This window comes from Ovis aries, chromosome 2 (genome assembly GCF_016772045.2).
Source record: "Ovis aries strain OAR_USU_Benz2616 breed Rambouillet chromosome 2, ARS-UI_Ramb_v3.0, whole genome shotgun sequence".
Taxonomy (NCBI): domain Eukaryota; kingdom Metazoa; phylum Chordata; class Mammalia; order Artiodactyla; family Bovidae; genus Ovis; species Ovis aries.
In genome coordinates this window covers 190,119,854-190,140,287 of record NC_056055.1, presented here as the reverse complement: position 1 = coordinate 190,140,287, position 20,434 = coordinate 190,119,854, and the positions used below count along the sequence as shown (strand labels likewise).

Genomic DNA, 20,434 nt, shown 5'->3' with positions numbered 1-20,434 from the left:
TTCAGCTTGAGTCTTTCGGTGTGCTTGCTTCAAGGTTCTGACAAGGAATGGCATGGATGACAACCCCTCAGGCTTCAGTGCTGGCCCATCCATTGTAGCTCATATCCCTTCTCCTCCTGGGTTAGTACATCATTGTGACATGAATGCAAGAAGGAAACACATCATTTTCTACTTTACAGTCCTGCTGAAGCATGTAGGATGCCTCCTAGCTAAAACATCAGAGGTAGTGCAGTGAAAGGACAGGTCTGATCTCTTCCATCAGGCTCCTTGGTCTGTAAAGGACTAAAGCATCACTTGCCCATTTCTTACCACAAGGAACACCAACCCCATTAATCCCTGCCATATACTTGCTGTGTGATCTTGGACAAGTTACTTAGTGCCACTCTGCCTCAATCTCATTCTGTAAAATGGAGTTAATAGTCTTACCTACTTCATTGGTGGCAGTAAGGATCTGTGTATCTATCTACCTACCATCTGTTATCTATCTGTCTATTATCTATGCCCCCGTCTCACACACACACACACACACACACACACACACATTTACGAGGTCCTGGCACACAGTAAGCATTATTTAAGCATTAACTACTAATATGATCTGTTACTCAAATTTTAAACCGTGTGCTGCCAAGTTCCCTATGGCTTTGACTTTAAGTTCTCATTTACACACTAATGCCAAAGCAGCCTTTCCCATCAAGGCAAACAAATGTATAGCAGGCCACCTATTCAGAGGCCCAGACATATGCTTTCCACCCTACCTGGAACAGTCCTACTTCACCACCCTAAACCCAGTCCATGTTCCCAGTTCCTCTTGAAACCTCATTTCCTCTGTGACACTCCTGTAATCTCCTCTGGCTCCACAAGCCCATCTTTTCTCTTTCTTTGGCCTCTAGGTAATAAACCCTCTATATGAATATGGATTGAAGGATTGGAGAAATCAAGATTTGAATCCTGGCTCCATCAAATACCAAAAATGTGACCTTGAGCAGGTAACTAAACTTTCATAAGCACTGGCGGGGTTCTTATTTCTTAACTAATGTTAATGAATAATCCAATGGCTCTTAAATCTGGGTGTGTATCAGAATCAGCTGGGGGTGGTGCTTGTGAAAACTCAGGCTGCCCCCATGCTTCTGTTCCAGAAAGTATGGGATGGGGCCTCGGGATATGCAGTTAGGGCAATTTGCCAGGTGATTCTGAGGCTGCTGGTCTGGAACTACACTTTGAGAAGAACTTAGAGAATCTGGCAGAACTGTGGAGTGAAAAAAATGAAATCATACTCAGAGAATGTTTGCTCAGTAACTGTTATGTAAAATATAACCTTTCCCTGTCCCCTATGAAATAGATTACAAATGATAAATAAAAACAGCAGAAGTCCTCTTGTTTGGATTGAGGGCCCATCCCATGAGATAAGGGAGAACACACCATATTGTAACATTTCTCACTTTGGAGTTGGAAACTCAGATTGTGTGGGCTGTGCCCTTACAGTAGTTTTTCTGGCACCCAATGTACAAGCTTTCAATTGGAGAAAAAATTGAAAACATATGCATTATCCTGCAATGTAAGATTTTTATACAGCCTACTGTTTTGAACAAACACCCACATACTGGGTAGGTTTTTAGCAGAAGTCTGTTTGTTAGAGGTCATCCCACTGAACATTTCCCTTTGTTCAGTGTTCACGACTCCCAACTCTGAACCAGGAAGGTAAGGATCTTGACCAAAGAATTGAGCATATGCTATGGGCTTCCCTTGTGGCTCAGCCAGTAAAGAATTTGCCTGCAATGCAAGAGACCTGGGTTCGATCCCTGGGCTGGGAAGATCCCCTGGAGCTGGGAATTGCTACCCACTCTAGTACTCTGGCCTGGAGAATTCCATGGACTGTATAGTCCACGGGGTCACAAAGAGTCGGACATGACTGAGCAACCACCAAACAGCAGGAAGTTTCTTAAAAGAATGTGTGTTGGAAGAAAAGGAAGTCATTATGGAATGAGAAGCTACATTTCCTAACTTATTTGGCTGTAGGAAACTTAAAGCAGTTTCCCACATGGGATTCACTCGCTGGAACAAGCAAATTGTTTATTATTTTTTAGCTTTATACTTTATGTTGGACTATAGCTGATTAACAGTGCTGTGTTAGTTTTCATGTGTACAGAAAGGCGATTCAGTTATGCATATACATGTATCTATTCTTTTTCAAATTCTTTTCCCATTGAGGTTGTAACCTAAGAATGAGCAGAGTTGATACAAGTAAATTTACCTAGAAAACAGAAGCAGACTGACGGACTTAGAGAATGATTTATGATTACCAGGCTGGAGGGCTTCCCAGGTGGTGCTAGTGGTGAACCCGCCTGCCAATACAAGAGAGGTAAGATTCGGGTTCAATCCCTGGGTTGAGAAGATCCCCTGGAGGAGGGCATGGCAACCCACTCCAGTATTCTTGCCTGGAGAATCCCATGGACAGAGGAGCCTGGTGGACTACAGTTCATAGAGTGGCAAAGAGCTGGACACAAATGAGCACATACTCATTGACCAGGCTAGAAGGGTTAGGGGAGGGGGGAAGGAATACATGGGGAGTTTGGGATCAACATGCACACACTGCTATCTTTAAAATGAATAACCAACAAGGAGCTACTGTATAGTACAGATTGTTTCATTTTAGAAACTGTTAAGAGCAAAACTGTCTCTACAGGAAATTGCAGCAAAGGCCCGAGGAGCAGAGGTCCCTCTTTGGTACCTGTCTTTGCCACACTCCACAAAACTGCTATTTCCTTCTGTGAAAAAATCTAAGCTGTGTGATCTCCAGGGAACATCTGCAATATCACCCAATGAGGAAGGAACACAGGAAATGGCACCCATTTCCAGGAAAACCTTTACCAGGCACTGGAAGACCCAGTGTGATTAGCAGTCTCTGTACATTTTCTTTTTAGAGAGATTTCATCTATTTATTTGTAATTTATTGAATTAAAAATACAATTAAGTTAAAAATAAAATAATTTATTATTTTTCCTTTGGATGCATCAGGTCTTAGTTCCAGTACATGGGATCTTCGCTGCATCATGCAGAGTTCTTTGCTGCGGTGCACAGACTCTTTAGTCGCCCTGCAGCATGAGGGATCTTAGTTCCCAGACCAGGCGCCGAACCCAGGTCCTCTGCATTGCAAGATGGATTTTTAACCACTGGGCCACCAGGGAAGTCCCTAGGTTGATCTTTACTAAGGTTTTTGGCAATGTTTCTGATGGGTGAGGTCACTCTTATTTTGACACCTTCCCTGACCCCCACAAAAATCTGAGCCTAATCTAGAAGGAAAAACCAAGCTCTGACTTTCAAAGGGACCAGCAAATAAAATAACTGTCCTCAAAATAACAAAAAGACAAGTTATGTTTTTGGCAGCTGCAGCTGCCCAACTTCTGACATCTCCCCACTATGATTGGGTTCTCAAACCCAACCTTCCTTCCTCCAAAAACAGCCCTTCACTCAAACACCTCTGAGAATCTGACTGTTTTCACTTGTATTCACAAAGGTATTGCTTGTAGTTGGAAGCAGAGGAGAGGCTGAGTGCCAAAAGGAAGTCTGGAGGGAGATGGAATTCAGTTGCAACCAAAAGTGTCCCTTGGACTCATTTCAATAACCTTTGAAGAGAGAGACTGAGATAGAGCTTCTGGAACGTTCTAGAGGCCCTTTAAGACTCTGATGAGGAAGGCAGCTGCTTGAGAGCCCAGTAGGAGCAACACCTAGACACTTGTTCCATTATTATAGGCAATCCTTGCAATCACACTGCCTCTAGGATTAGAGGCTTTTAGGCAGTGCTTCTCAAAGTCTGGTCCCAGTAGCACCCTGGAATTTGTTAGAAATGCAATTTCTCTGGCCCACAGTAAAAATCAGAAATTCTAGGTGTGGAGCTCAGCAATTTAGGTTCTAACTACCCTTCCTGGTGATTCTGATGCAAACAATCTGGGATCTGCCAGTAAAATTTAAGGAGGGGTTCATTTCCAGGTTTATGCAAATTCAGGGTCTACAGGCATGAACAGGCATGAACCTGGAAATAAGAATCACCTCAAATTGTGTGCCCTGGACACATCACATGCTCACCTTACCCTACCCAGGCCCAGTGAACCAGTGCTTTAGGAGAATCCAAAGATCACTGGACCTGGGCACCAAAATTAATGGTATCTTCCTAATAGGGAATGGTTGGTGCCTCAGAGGTGCAGCTCAAAGAGAACTGAAGCCCAAGGAAAATCACTGAGCATTGATCTGAGGGAACATATGAGGTATCTCTGGGCTTCCCTGTTGGCTCAGATGGTTAAGAATCTGCCTGCAATGCAGGAAGACCTGGGTTCAATCCCTGGGTGGGGAAGATCCTCTGGGGGAAGGTATGGCAACCCACTCCAGTATCTCACCTGGAGAATCTGCATGGACAGAGGAGCCTGGCAGGCTAGAGTACATGGAGTCACAAAGAGTTGGACATGACTGAGTGACTAAACACAGCACAGCACATGAGGTCTATCTATGGGGATCCACCACAGAAACTACTGGAGATCCCTTGGCCATAGTGGGGAAATATCAGAGGGAAACCTGACCTTCTCCTCCCCATGTAAATGGGAGAGTTAGCAAACCATTGGCTCTAGGAATTCACATGGCAAAATCACTGAGCTTCTACTGTCTACTGGACACACAACTGAGTGCCTAACTTCTTATGCTCTCTCATTTAACTCTCAATACAAAGGTTTTATTATCCTAGCTTTGCAAAAGAGGAGACAGACAAAAAAAGTTAAATCCTATGCATCCTATTTCAAGCTGACAAGTAACAGACAGGGAATTAAACATGCTCTTATGCCTTTCAAATCCACTGCCACCTGCACTGGAATTGATGACTTTCTCCAGGTGTGATTTCCAGTTCCCCTCACTGATTCATCAGCATCGCTGTTTGCTCCTCTAAGTTTGGCTTCACACCTTGGATCCTTTTTCCTCTTGGGATGAAGTCTTAGACAGCATTTGGTGATTAGTTTCTTCAGCCCTGGACATTGAACCCTGCAGGACCAGATATGGCTCCTGGAATTAACTGCTTGGATTCTTCCACATAAGTCCTAGGAAGAAGCATTCCTTGACCTGGGCCAGCAAAAGTGGGACGTGCTTACATCACTAAATCCTTGCCTGAGTAGAGTTCCCTAATATTCTACAATAACCTAAATGGGAAAATAATCTGGAAAAGAATAGATACATGCATATGTATAGCTGAATCACTTTGCTGTACACCTGAAACTAACACAGCAATATAAATCAACTATATTCCAATATAAAATAAAATTTAAAAATAAGGTACAAAGATTCAGTGTACTACATGGGGACTATAGCCTATATTTTATAATAACTATACGGGGAATGTACCCTTAAAATTGTGATTAATATGTTGTACACTTGTAACATTTATAATAAAAAGAAAAACTGTAGATTAAAAAAAAAAAAAAAAAACCTTGCCTGACATTGCATACCATTTTGAATGCCTCCCTTTTAAAAGGAAGCTCATTGGGCACCTAAGGTTTACAAGAGACTCAAATCCAGTTCAAATCCCTTTGGGTAGATAGTACAAGGGATAGAACCCTGGCAGTGTCTAACTCTGGATTGAAATTTCAGTCCTGTGACCATGAAAAAGTGGACGTAATCTCCAGATCTTAGTTTACTCTCTTGAAAAAATGGGATATCAGTGTTCTCATGCCCTCCTGCCTTCTACAGCTCTTACTGCATCCTATTCTACTAAAGTATATATTGATACAATAAGACTGCCGCTTATTATTATTATTAAGATGGCCACTCACTGAAAAGTGAGTGTCTGTCACTAGTGTCTGTCTATGAGGTCAAATAACCGAGGGCGTGATTCTGCTCTAAGCATACTTTGCTTGATGATGGTTTATAATATCAAGTCTGGCCTACTTTAAGCTAAGAGTGTGCAGGAGATAAGTTTAGCCCATGAAGAACCATGGTTTGGGGTGTGGAGAACATGAGACTGGAGATTTAGCCTGCAAAGGACAGATGGTGGCTGTGCATCATATTCTACAGGTATAAAGCGTATTGAAGGTGGTCGGGGTCTGTCAAATCCCAAATGTGATTTCCCAACTTGATCTTGGACTGTTAGACACTGGGCAGTCCTCCAAAGAGCCTCCTAAAGCCAGCATGTTCCTTGCTGCCAGGCCTGCTGTGGGCCAGTCCAGTTCCTCCACCTCCTTTCTTCCTCAAGGCCAGAAGCTTCAGCAAAGTGCCCATTATGGAGATGCAAATTGTTGGCTTAAATCCTTCGGTCTCTGAGAAGGAACTCTCCCAGCATATACTCAAGACTTCCGCCATAAAAAAGAATGAAATAATGTCATTTGCAGCAACACGGATAGACCTAGAGATTATCATACTAAGTAAAGTAAATCAGAGAGAGAAAGAAAAATATCATATGATATCACTGTTATGTGGAGTCTAAAATAGGATACAAATGAACTTATTTACAAAGTAGAAACAGACTTTGCTGCTTTTCAGTGGCTAAGTTATATCTGACTCTTCATGATCCCCTGGACTATAGCACACCAGGCTCCTCTGTGCTCCATTATCTCCCAGAGTTTGCTCAAATTCTTACATATAGAGAAAACAAAATTATGGTTACCAAAGGAAGAGGGAGGAGGGGAGATAAATTTGGAGTTTGGGACTAACACATACATACTTTTATATATAAAACAGGTAACCAACAATGACCTACTATATACTATATACTGTAAACTATACTATACTCAATATTCTGTGATAATCTATAATGGAAAAGGTTCAGAAAAAGAATCATCTATGCATATGTATAACTGAATCACTTTTCTATACACCTAAAACTAACACAATGTTGTAAATCAACCATATTCCAATATAAAATTAAATATTTTTAATAAAATAAAATACAACTGTACTCAAAGTATGACATTGGGATATGTACTTATTTGCTCAGTTATTGTTCAACTCTTTGTGACCCTTTTGGACTGTAGCCCACCAAGCTCCTCTGAATATGGCATTGTTCAGATAAGAGTACTGGGGGAGTGGGTTGCCATTTCCTTCTCCATGACATTTGAATATATTTTCATCAAAAGGATATATTAAAGTAAAGGTAAGAAATTTAACAATCAAAATTATTTTTGTTGTGTTTTCACAAAATTTTCTTCTGAAGTGTGAAAGCTCACTGTTATAAATAAAAGATAAAATAGGAATCATAGTTAATGAAAACTAACATTTCTAATCAAAACGATTTAAAGTGTCTAATGTTTTAAAATATTCATTGAATTTCACTAAACCTCACCAAATTTTTCTGAAAAAAGCCACACACAGCCAGACTGTTCTCTACCCCCATGTGTCCCCACAAACCCCACCCCCACCTCAAGTGGCAAGCTCCCTGAAGGCACAACTTCCTTCTCACTTGTCCTTAAATCAGGTTCACATCGACTAGCACGTTAAAAATAAAACGCAAAACTCAGAAACCACCTGTTTTTCTAACCCGAGGCCCCTCTCCAAGCAAATGTTAAATATAAGTTCAAGAAATAATTAATTAAGCAAGGCCCTTTACCAGTTTCCCTTCTGTTAGAGAGACTGTCTGGTAAATCAAGAAAAATGTCCCACTTACCCACTAAACTAAACACAATCCCTTATTATACAATTAACCAAAACACTATTGTATGTAATACAATTATACAGTCTACAATTACACAAAAGTAATGATGCAAAGTAGATGGCAATGGCGTCCCATGTAATCAAAAATAATGAAAGCACCCTCAGTTAGAAATTAACTAATCATAAGAGATCCCTATTGATAAATGTTCCATCGATCTACACTTTGCAAAAGGCTGTCCTGTCTGATGAAGTGGGATACCCTCCAATCCCTTATCATTAATAACGACTATAGGAATGACAACAATTCTGTGAGATATCTTTTATTCTGAGATCTCTAAACTAGCACATTCTAATGAAGCATGCATTTTATTACCCACTTTTCCAGCTGGCCAAATAGGAAAAAAATGAAGCAGAAGAGCCTGGGAGTCTGTGTGATTTGTTGACAATCCCATGTGGAGTGGTATTAACAGAGAAACATGCATATAAAGTTCCACTGAATTCTATCAGTCATTCCAAGCATGAGAGGAGATTATGGTCTGCAGAGCTGACTTCTGTGATGCTCAGTACAGGCACCTACTATTTCTCATCATTGTTCCCCTGGACTGGAGCAGTGACCTCTCTGCCTCTTGGCTGGTTCTTTTCCAATGCATCCTTCTCACTTTTCCTGAATACTCTTTTTACCAAACAGATCTGACTGCCTTCCTTCTTGAGTCTTCCTAGGGCATCAGGCTAAATGCCATACACACGTAAAGCTCTTTATAATTGACACATACCCCCAGCCATGTTCAAATCATATGCTCTATCACTATGACCTATATTTTATGGACTCTAAGACAACATTCACTGTAAGACATGACATTATTTTACGGCCTCCTAAGGAAAATAAACAGCCAATTAAACTACTATAAACCTTCAAAGATAAGATGCATCCCAATAGTAGAGGTTTTTAAATGAAAACTAAGCATCTTGGGTAGACGAAAGGCTTGCAAACCATGATCCCCCTATTTTTATGACATTTTGCATGCCACGTCCTTCCAACTTATGAGTTACCATCACCTCCGCCCCTCAGCCAAGCCTGCCCATCTTGTCAGACTCAGCTCAACACCGCTTCCTGAAAGCTGTCCTGACTTCAACTGCCACTGTCATACTGCTGCTGCTGCTGCTAAGTCGCTTCAGTTGTGCCCGACTCTGTGTGACCCCATAGACGGTAGCCCACCAGGCTCCTCCGTCCCTGGGACTCTCCAGGCAAGAATACGGGAGTGGGTTGCATTTCCTTCCCCAATGCATGAAAGTCAAAAGTGAAAAGTGAAAGTGAAGTCACTCAGTCGTGCCTGACTCTTAGCGACCCCATGGCCTGCAGCCCACCAGGCTCCTCTGTCCATGGGATTTTCCAGGCAAGAGTACTGGAGTGGGGTGCCATAGCCTTCTCCGACACTGTCATAGATCTCACAAATAAAGGTATACTTCTTGGACATTGATAGCATTTTATGGTGATGTCTAATTAATTCCCTGAAACATAATCAGAGACTCTATAGCAGCAACACAGAGGCAAACACTTAACATGTATTGCTAACTCATTCAGCAAAGGGCATCTTGACCTGGGTGAGTAGCACTGGCAGAAGGAAGGGGATAAAGTGCTAGAGAGGACACATGGACCACATATTTAACTTTGCTGAAAATTCAGAACCCCTCCTCTTTCATTTCCTGCAACGAGTCTCTGAATCTCTTATTTAAAATCTCATATTCAGAAACATCAAATAAAAGAGGAGCTAGAGCCCAGGAGAAATGAAGAGGGAAAAAGTGTTGCTAAATGTGTTAAGTTGTGGAATAGAAGTGCTGTTCTCTGTCCAGGGTGTGATCTCCACCGGTAACAGAAGCAGTGGGTTAGGGGTGGTAACAGAAAGGATCAGGCTTCCAGTGAGTCACCGAACTACTGGACCCTGTCAAAACCTCTGTTACAGGAATCCCAGAGGGCTTGATTTCATCTGCCTGTGTGAACGGACACACAATGCTATTCCTAACTGCAATTCCTCCCTCCTTTTCACTTCCCTCTTAACTTCAAAGTAATCAAATGTTGTTTATGCATAAAATTTTAATCCTTTCACAAATTTGTATTTGATTTAATTTGCATATCCCATTTACTGCAAGTGAAACTCAACTTATTTAAAACATTTTTCCCTGGGCCTGAAATCCTTTCAGAAATATATTCCATTAGGCGACTCAATCATATCTAATGTGGCTGATGTCAGTGGATTTGAATTTTGGTGAAAGAAACTCATATTTAGAACAGTGAGACTGGGAACGGGGTGGGAGAACAGAGGAGAAGAGACAATAATTACCTGTCTTTGATGCTACACAGATCAATGTGTAAATCACTAAAATTCCCCAGGGAACCTTGCTGAACTGAAATGAGGTCCTTGGGCTGGTTATCAATAAAGATGAGCCTCATGCAGCCTTGGAAAGCCTTAATGGGATTTAAACATTGGGAATCGGTGAGATTGTCAGGGCACCCTGTGGGACAGAGAAAAAAAAATTAAGAAGAATACTGAAAAGATCAGTCATTACTTTAGTGACCTATTGACAGAAGACCTTAAGATCTAATTATTTCAATGTTTATTTCATTCACAGCATTACACACATTTTTGTTATTGCTGTTGTAAATCATCGCATTCTCAGAGATGGGACAAACCTGGTACAAAATGGGGCATACTTAATCACTGTATAGAACAGAAAACAAAATATGTTACAGGGGATACTGATCCCATTGCATTTATCTCATTCTCATTTCTTTTTTCCCTATTTGTAAGCCATTTGCTATTGTTTTGTGTGGTATACTTCACTCAGCCCAAGAAAGCAACATATCATAACTACTTGGGAATTGCAGTTCTGTCTTAAAAACACACTTTTAAATGAACAATTAAATTCTGAATTACACATTCAAAGAAAATTATGCTTTGGGTAAGAACGGTAGCAGAGTAATTGTCTGGTTAATTGTCAGCATTATCAGGCTTAGTTCCTGAGAAAAGTATATACAGGAATGTAACTGGAATTTTGAAGTGATGTGTAAAGCAAACCCAAACGCTAGAGGAACTAAGAGTTTAAATGCACAGTTACAGTGCTGTAATCACATACATGAAAGTTTAACGCCATACCTTTATAAAGGGTGTTGTTTTAAAAATATGCATCACACTAATTGAGCATAGTTGCAACCAGAGAATAACTACTTCGCATTGCCAGGTATAGAGTCACAGACGTGCATGGGTGCCTGTGCTCTTTATAAACTCCATTCCAATGGTTTTAATAGGTTCAGAGCATATGGGAATGCAAGCTTGAAAACATGGCAATAACCCATAAATAATTGGGAATTATTTCAGCCATCTCTAATAGACAGTCACTGCTGGGCTGAAGCCCAGCAGCTGGTTAACAGCTCACAGGCACACTATAAAATGAAGAGAGATGCTACAACTTCTAATTGAAGCTGTAGAGAGAATTTATGTAAGTTGACGATTATTACTCAAACTCATTTTTCACTTGCCTTAAGTTTACAGTCTATGTGTGGGGCGTTTGTTTAAACACTGTTCAGATCTCAGATAAATCTTCCCTCCTCAGCCTGGAGTCTCAAAAGACCCGTGTCTAAAAACACTTCTACTGGGGGAAGGGAGCTATTTTGCCTTTGAGGCATTTCGGATGCTTAAGTCACATAATTAATTCAACGTTATTTCCCCCATAAATAAATATAAGATTGCTTTATTCCGTGTCAATGAAACACTGCATATGATGCGAAATTACACATTCTGTGAGATTTATCTTTGGGGCCCCCAAGACCTTTATTTTGCCGTCTTTAGAGTACGTCATTCTGCTGTCACTAGTGGGGCATGGAGAACTCAGATTTAGGGTTAAATCCTGCTTGTACTACTCACACATACACCAGTGTTACTATCTGTAAAATGGAGCTAAAATTATCTACCTCATAAAGTTATCACCTGAATTAAATGATGTAAGACACATAAAATATTTACAGAGGTTGAAAATGTTCCTTTCTAAAGGAATTTGTTATCTGGGCACATATGGAGATTTGGAGTGAAGGACAGAGGCTCTGGGTCCTAAAATCAAACCACAAAGGAATCACTCCAGTCAACTTCCCTCCCAGGACACCCCGATGTGTACACTGCCTCTGTGCAAAGTCCCTTTCATATTTCAAAGATAACCCCATGTCAATGGTATGAGAGAAGTGATTTACAAATTCTATTTCAGAGACTGTACTTTTTACAGGATACTTCTCTTTAAACCAGTCCCAGCAGATGCCTGTATTTACAAAAGGTGAAACCAGTCTGCCCATTCTAATGTAGAAAGCACGATGTTGTAGGTTCAAACTTTACCTCACTGAACTCTCCCAGCAATTCTGCTTTGTTTCCCCACAGTCTGGATAAGGAAGTTCAGGGACCACGAGTGTGTTACCCAAGGTCAGACAGCTACTGAGATTAATTACTCATTAAAGACAGTTTCTATAATACCAACAATTGACAAAGTAGGGATGGATATTTTTAATGAAAAATATCCTTAAAATTAAATAAAAATACACATATGCTATAAAAATAAAGCCTAATTATATATTTCTCCTGCTTACCAGATTGCCCTTGCCTTTTCATATTTGCCAAATTCCCTAGCATTGGAGGGGGCTGCTCTTTGTGGAGCTATAAATTCATAGCCCTTCTAGGTCTTCCCTCTAGCTCCCCTCCATGAGCATGGCCTCCAGGGATGTGAGGAAGGGATGGGTTGGGGATTAAGAAAGCAAATCAGCTGAGAAGTGACAGAGAAAGCTGAGGATACTGGTTGTATGTTCCCATCTGAATTTTTTCTCTTTCAGGTACTGCTGACTCTCAGTAGACTTTCTCCGAGTTTTCAACTGAGTTTCTCCTCTGGAATATGATCACAGAGTTTGGCATGGCTACAAAAAATCACCTTTGGATGTGTTACATAACAACAGCTCTTATAGCTAGATTTTTTTTTTCCCCTCAGCACTGACCTAGATAATTTGTACAGCTGTGAAAAGTTTGCTTCTCATTATTTTGAGCTTGAGAATAGGGATGTGGTGTGTGTGTGTGTGTGTGTGTGTGTGTGTATTGGGAGAATGGTCAATTTGGCACAGAAAGAATCATTGTAGTGAAATAAGTGCCCACTGCATTCTCCCTACCTCCTTTTTCAACCTCAAAAGCTGGGGAATTTACCTCCAAAATAGTAGCGATTTCCAGAATAAATCTGCATCCTGCTGGTGTCCTGAGCCGGGGATGCTGCATTGTTATCCAGCGTGAGAGTGATGCGGTTCCTTCTGGCACTGATGCTAACCGAATGCCACAAGCCGTCATTCAAGTCCCTTCCTGCAAAAAACACAGGGAGGACAAGCGTAGTGATGATTAACTCGGGCAGGTTTGCAAAGAGTAAGGGAAGTTCTCTTGCCTGCTGTGGTCCATGTACATACTTAGAGTGGACACTCTTCATTTTGCAGCTTCCCAGGAGTCATCATTTTCTTTTTACCATTTAACTCTGTTGTTTTCTTTTTAAAATGGGAGCTGAACCATAGAATATACCTTCACACTAGGTCTCAGAGCCTAGGAAGAAGATTATCAGATACCTTACAACTAGCCTCAGTATTTAGCCTGCATGCTTGCAATAAAATAAATAGTACAGTTAACAAGTTTCTGCCCAAGAGCTTTCTTTTAATCAATACAATGGAAATAAGGCCTTAAAAACCTATAAGTTGTTTTCCACAGGCCTTCAGTTGCCTAGATCTCAGCTGGTTCTGCTGGTAACTTGGGAAAAGGGTAACCCCTGACTTGGACAATAAGTTGGGGAGATGGAATGCCAAAGACTCTGAGGGTGCCACGCATTGTAACAGCTTTTGTGCTATAAAGTTTCCATTAGGGAAAGGGCAACAATGCAGAGAAGGGCCTTCCATCTCAAGCGCCAAAGGACTCTGAGAAGAAATGACAATTTGGGAGGAGCTTCAAGCAAATATTCACAATGTACTAAGCTATAAAATAAACTCATCTATGCCTAAAATAAAGGGTGTTGCTTAACCACTTCTAATATGTTTGGTTTGAAAAACAGGACAACACTTCTTCATATACTACAAAGCTATAGAAAACATTTATTGACTTATTGATATATATATATTCAGAGTCAAAAGATTAAAAAAAAAATTCAAAATGTTCCCAGTGATTTTTAATCTCTGAGTAGTGGAATTATAGGCAATTTTAGTTTTCTCACATTTTTCTAAACATGGAATATATATTTTTTAGTAAAATAAAACTGCTTTTAAAGGCAAAAGTAAACGAGGAAAGCTAGAGATTCCAATGATACACCAGGCAGAGAAGCCTCCTGTTAAAGGGGCATAACAGACTAACATTTTTTTTCCTTAACTAATTATATGACACTGGCCGAGTCACTTACCTTTCCAAGCTCTGGTTTTATCTCCTGTAAATATAATTCTTACTCTATATCATTGGTAAGGGATCCACTGAGATCAGGCAGGAAAGCTCCCAGGGTATGTAGGTTGTAAGCTTAGTGGGTGTTTATTTATAGCATTTTTCGCTCTTGTCCTTTTGCCCTGGATGCCTTTGATTCACACTACACCACACTGCCAACCTCCTTTGTTGAGGAAAGTGCCTTGGGAATTAAGTCACGAGGGTTTCAACTATTTCCTACAAAATTGTTAGTGTTACTTGCTTGGTTGTGTCCGACTCTGTAACCCCATAGGCTGTGACCCGCCAGGCTCCTCGGTCCATGGAATTCTTCAGCAAGAATACTGGAGTGGGTTGCCATTTCTGGAGGGGATCTTCCTGACCCAGGAATTGTACCCACATCTCCTGCATTGGCAGGCAGATTTTTTACCCTCTGATCCATCAGGGAAGCCCCCCTACAAAATGTTTATCATCTATTAAGGTTCAGTCTGTGCAAAATGTTCACTGAAACAAACATAGTCCTAATATCTAGTCCGGTCACAAAGATTTGTTTGTAACCAGAGCAGAGAGCCACCCATTTCTTCACTCAACAGACATGTGTTGTGCCCTGCTACGTGCCAAGTTACCTGCCTTTCCTTATTGACTCAGTTTCCCTCCCCTGCAAAATAGGGAGAATGATTGTACTTCTAGGGTCTTGGGAGAATTACATCCATTAATATAGTAGGACCTGTAGGACAGTCCATGTCACAAAGTAGACAATAATGTTTGCTAAAACAAAAGAACAGAACAGCAACCATAAAACGCATGCCTCTCACCTGCCCCTGTGTTTGGGAGAGTGGATAGTCACTTCATCTGGGATAATCCACAGATAAATGGAAGAGACTTAGGCAAAGAGGCCTAAAATACTGTCCTTGGAGAACTGCAGGCTAGTGGCTTAGAGAAGCAAGCAGACAGCAGCCTCGCTTGTAATACTGGGTGAATCAGTAGTACAAAGATACAGAAGAAAGACCTAACTCAACAGAAGGGTCTCAAAAACACTTCACAGAAAAAGTGGTGACAATTTTAGGAAGCTGTGAAAACTGAGTAAGAGTTTCTCATTTCTAAAGAGTCCAGGGGCCAGAGAGCCTAAGGTCTGGAATGAAACGCAGTACAGGACAACAGGAAGCCATATGGGAAGAGGGTCTCATCACCCAGGGGCCCCATGTGCCAGGCTAAGGAAGTGTTTCACCATTATCCTGGGACAGAGAATTCTGGAGGGCACTCTACCCAAGATTCTATCGCTTGGGCAAGGGACCTTGGGCATCTGCATTTTTTAAAAGTCCCTTGAATGATTCTAACGTGCAGCCAGGAATGAAATCACTGACCTAGAATCTGGTGGCTCAGTGATAAAGAATCCATCTGCCAGTGCAGGAGATGAGGGTTCAGTCCCTGCGCTGAGAAGAGTCCCCTGGAGACGGAAATGGCAACCCACTCCAGTGTTCTTGCCTAGGAAATCCTACGGACAGAGAAGCCTAGCAGGCTACAGTCCATGGGGTTATAAAATAATCAGATACAACTTAGCGACTAAACAAGAACAACATCAGCATGGGGATGACCTGGCTGGAGGCACACATTTAAAGACTCTGGTGGCCAACAGAAGGAACAAGGAGGAGCAAGGACGGAAGCAGAACGGGGCGGAGGGGTCGGGGGAGGCCTGACATGTGCACAGGCCCCTGAATGATGGGGGTCTCAGGCAAAGTAGCATCTGTGAAAATGGAGAGGAAGGGACAGAAAGGAGCTATTTCTGGAGCTCAGTCCTTATAGTGCCTACTGGGACAGTCCCTGAGAAACCAGCCGGGAGAAAGCACTGAAAATCAGACTAGAGGTCTGCAGGGCTTCTTAGAAAGGCTACTAAAGAGCCCCTGCCCCTGAGCCATCCAATGGCCATAGATGCAGGCCCCAGCAAAGCACCGCACCAGGCTGGAAGCCCAGCTGTGATACACAGGGGCAGCTGCGATACACAGGGGCAGCTGCGATACACAGGGGCAGCTGCGATACACAGGGGCAGCTGCGATACACAGGGGCAGCTGTGCTCCATCTGTTCCGAGTAACCCAGATGTAAGGGCCAGCTCCCTCCCAGCCAGTGATCACTGCAGCCCTGAACATTTGCCTCGGGTGGAGAGGAGAACACAGAAGCTGCTCAGCTTGGAGGCCCTACTTCTCCCCAAAAGGCCAGTGGGGTCCAGCAACAGGGATTCTGCTAATGAGGCAGAGGGTCTGTCAGGTGTTTCCTGGTGCTGAATATTTGACTTCTGTCAGGGGCATTGGGCAGCATAGCCAGTGGTGGGTCTTTACTCCTTTACGGCCATTTGCATACCAATTTAAATACCTCTGCATTACAGATGAGATTTCATTTCAGGTAAACCATAGACTAGGCTAGAAGGGAGTCAGTAACTAGCTCAACAGATAGGGTGAAAATAGCCCCTAAAGTGAAAAAAAATTAAAGTCGCTCTGTCATGTCTGACTCTTTGAGACTCCACAGACTGTAGCCCACCAGGCTCCTCTGTCCATGGAATACTCCAGGCAAGAATACTGGTATGGCAGCCATTCCCTTCTCCAGGGATCTCCCTCACTGCAGGCAGATTCTGTACCATCTGAGCCACCAAAAACTATCCTCTAACCGCCCAGCTAAACATTAGGGACACAGTAGAAAGAAGATACAGACAGAGGTCAGGGGAGTGTGCCATCTAATTACAGACACATCATCAGGTCGCTGTACAGAAGACACTGGTCTGAGGAAGAGGTGTGTTCAGTATGGAGGCAGGACAGGAGCTGGGGCTGGGGCTGTAGCTTGCATGTTCTGGCTTGGGGTCCCCACCCTTCCCCATGTCACTATCTGTCTTTAAAAGCTTCAGGTTACAATAAGGGATTGCTTGGTTGGTGAGATGTTTTCTTTTTCTTTTCTTTCTTTTTTTCTTTCTGGTCTGCTTTCCCTTTTGATTTGATCTCTTTTGATCTTCTCCTACAATGTCCCTAGTCCCTGCAGGGGGAGCCTGTGTGAAATCTTAGCTCTTCGAAGAAAATTATGTGAACAGTAGTTCTTGCTGCTGACCACACAAAGGGATCACCTAGGGAGCTTTTGAAAGACAGGTCCCTGGACCCCACACCATGTTAATTAAGGCAGACTTATGGGGTGGTCACAGGCCTTGGAAGTTTCAAAGATCCCCAGACATTCAGTTGTGCAGCCCGGGTTGAGAAGTAATCCATGAGAGGTTTCAAAAGAGGAAAGAAAGAAGCTAAGAAAAACAAGACCAGCTCTGAAGAGCTGACCTGGGCACAGATTCCAAGGCGAGTGAAGTGGCAGACCTCTCTCTGAATATCTGCTTCTCCCTGGGCTCTCTGTCCCCATCCTTCTGTTAATGGATCCAAAATAACACCTCTGGAGCCTCTTCAGGTTTATTTTTTAAGAACAGTCTATTAAAGGTACAGGTTTAAGTGTTATTAATTATTCACAAATTAGGGGAAATCAATTCTATCAGGTTACTTTCCTCCAAAAACCTCTCTGAGATAAGCAGGTCTGAAAAAATAGAAATTTTCAATGAAGGGGACAGGAAAGCATTACCCTTGAGGAGAAGTACCTCCTTGGGGAAATTCCTCTGGGCACAGAAGAAAAGGGTTTTAGGGCCACTTTGGGGTGATTTAAAAGCTGAGGCTTAAAAGATAGGGCTTGGGTTCTGCAATGATTGTTGGATGATAACAAACATAAAACTTTTGAACTTTAAAGTGATATTAAATAATAGTTGTCATCTTCCAGACTGGCAAAGAATAGTTTATATATACACACTTTATTTTAGTGGATATAGAGGAATCAGGCAATTTCAAAGGTTGATACATTCTTTCTAGAAGGCAGTATACCAACAAGTATCAAAACCCTAAAAATATAATACCTCATTTCCACGAATTTTCTTTCAAAGAATCAATCCTAAAATAATAACAAAACTGCAATCACGGTTTATGGTGAAGAGTTCATGACATTGTTTATAATATCATTTATGACAGCAAAACTCACATCTGCTAATATTTCCAACGGCAATAATTTAGGTAAATCAGATGTATTGTATTTGATAATACAGAGTACAACCCTGAATGTTTGCTTTTCTATATGAATTTTAGTATAATGCATCTAATGCCATAAAATAAACTGCTATGTTACTACAAAGATTATATTAAATTTATAACTAAGGGAGAAATGATATCTTTATAATGCTGTTATCCATTCAAGAATGGGATATATTTGTACATTTGTCCAAGTATTATTCAGTGCCTTTCATGAGTGTTTTAACATTTTTCTTGTATGGTTTTGCACATCTCTTGTCAAATTAAGTCCAAAGTATTTCACCTTCTTTGTCACTATTGTAAATGAAAGTTTCACTACCATTAATAATAATAATATGAAATATAATGTAGTCATTAAAATCATAATTCTAAGAGTGGTAGTGATATCCTAGTAAGTGAATTATAGTATATAGGGTATTGCTCCCATTTTGTTAAAAATGACAACAAAGAGAAAACACTGGAACTAACTTGAATGAGAGAATCATAGATTCTTTTTTCTTATGTAAAGTCCTAGAATTTGTGAAGTTTCTAAAAAACATGTGCAACATTTGTAATTATTTTTAATACTATCAAACTGTTTAGGCTGAGATAAAGGATAGGAAATGTTTTCATTCTTTTCCACCTCTCTTTCCACACCCCCCACCAACCCTTCATTATTTAAAGTAACTGCTTCCTAGTTCCAGAATCCAGCCTAAGGCATTGGTATAAAATGTCTCTCACAGAGAGGGTTAAAGAGGTTTAGAATGTTTTCTTCATAAAAAAATATAAAAATAGACACTTTCCATCCTTGCAACCGAACTTGCAGAAGAAATGTGAAACACGGCCTAATTGTAAAAACAGCTAATAACACACAGTACCAGTACTGAATATCTACAATGAACCAGGCACTTTGAATATGTAATTCCTAGTCCATTCTAAAGGAGATCAGGCCTGGGTGTTCTTTGGAAGGAATGATGCTAAAGCTGAAACTCCAGTACTTCGGCAACCTCATGCGAAGAGTTGATTCATTGGAAAAGACCCTGATGCTGGGAGGAATTGGGGGCAGGAGGAAAAGGGGACGACAGAGGATGAGATGGCTGGATGGCATCACTGATTCAATGGAAGTGAGTTTGGGTGAACTCTGGGAGTTGATGATGGACAGGGAGGCCTGGCGTGCTGTGGTTCATGAGGTTGCAAAGAGTTGGACATGACTGAGCGACTGAACTGAACTGACTGAACTGAATTTGCACAATATTCCCAGAGGCCAAGTTTTAGGGCCCGCATGTTACACAAGCTAAAACAAAATTGGAGAGGCTGTCCAGGGTCATACGGCTACTGTGCGGGCAGACCCAGAATTCAAACACAGAGGTCAGGCACCCAGGCTGAGTGCTTTCTGCTCTCCGCACTCCAAAGTGAACCCTGCATTGCTCCAGGAATCATTCTGATGGTCAATTACCTCTACGTCTATTTTCTGCTGCGGAATTTAACTTTGCTTTTATTTAGTTATATTTTTGAAACAGCTTTATTGAGATAAAACTCACAGACTATACAATCTATCTGTGTAAAAAGTACAGTTCAGTGATTTTTAGTATAGTCACAGAGTTAGGCTGCCATTACAATCAATTTTAAAATGTTTGGAGCCCCCAAAGAAATGCTGTAACCTTAGATATCAGTCTCCAATCGCCTGAATCTCCCACCTCCAGCTGTGCCAACCAATAATCTGCTTTCTGTCTCTATGGACTTGCTTGCAGAGATTTCCTATAAATGAAATAATACGTTATGTTCCCTTTTGTACTGGCTTCTTTTGCTTCACATAATGTTTTCAGGGTTCATTGTAGGTAGCAGCTTGTATCCATCTATCTGTATCAGTCTATCTGTCTACCTCTATGGCTGAATGTTGTTCCATTGTGTGGACAGACCACATTTGTTCATCCTTTTGCCAGGTGATGGACATTCGGGTCACTTGCACTTTGCTGATATTATGAATAATGCCGCTATGAACATTCCTGCACAGATCTCTCTGTGGACTTAGGTCTTTAATTCTCTTAGGTGTGCACCTAGGAGCAGGATTGCGGAGTCATATATGGTATCTCCATACGTAACCTTTTGAGGAACTGTTTCAATGTTTCCTAAGTAACTGCACCACTTCTGTTCTCACAAGGCAACCTTCCCTTTGACAAGACTGAGTTCAAACTTTAGTTCTGTCCTTTCATGGAACTTCAAGTTTCTATGGAATTAAGGTACAATTCAACTTTTGTTTCTCAAAATGTTCACTT

The 20,434-nt window shown here is 41.4% G+C and overlaps 1 protein-coding gene across 1 annotated transcript in view; it reads right to left on the bottom strand.

The window, feature by feature from the left end:
* CNTNAP5 (contactin associated protein family member 5) overlaps nt 1-20,434 on the bottom strand; it is a 1,086,429-nt gene that overhangs the window by 472,621 nt on the left and 593,374 nt on the right. The window contains exons 9-10 of the mRNA XM_012140581.5: nt 12,852-13,001; nt 9,963-10,134 (exon numbers count right to left, since the gene is read on the bottom strand). Of these exons, the coding sequence (XP_011995971.2) occupies nt 9,963-10,134; nt 12,852-13,001 (322 nt within the window). The remainder of the gene's footprint in view (nt 1-9,962; nt 10,135-12,851; nt 13,002-20,434) is intronic.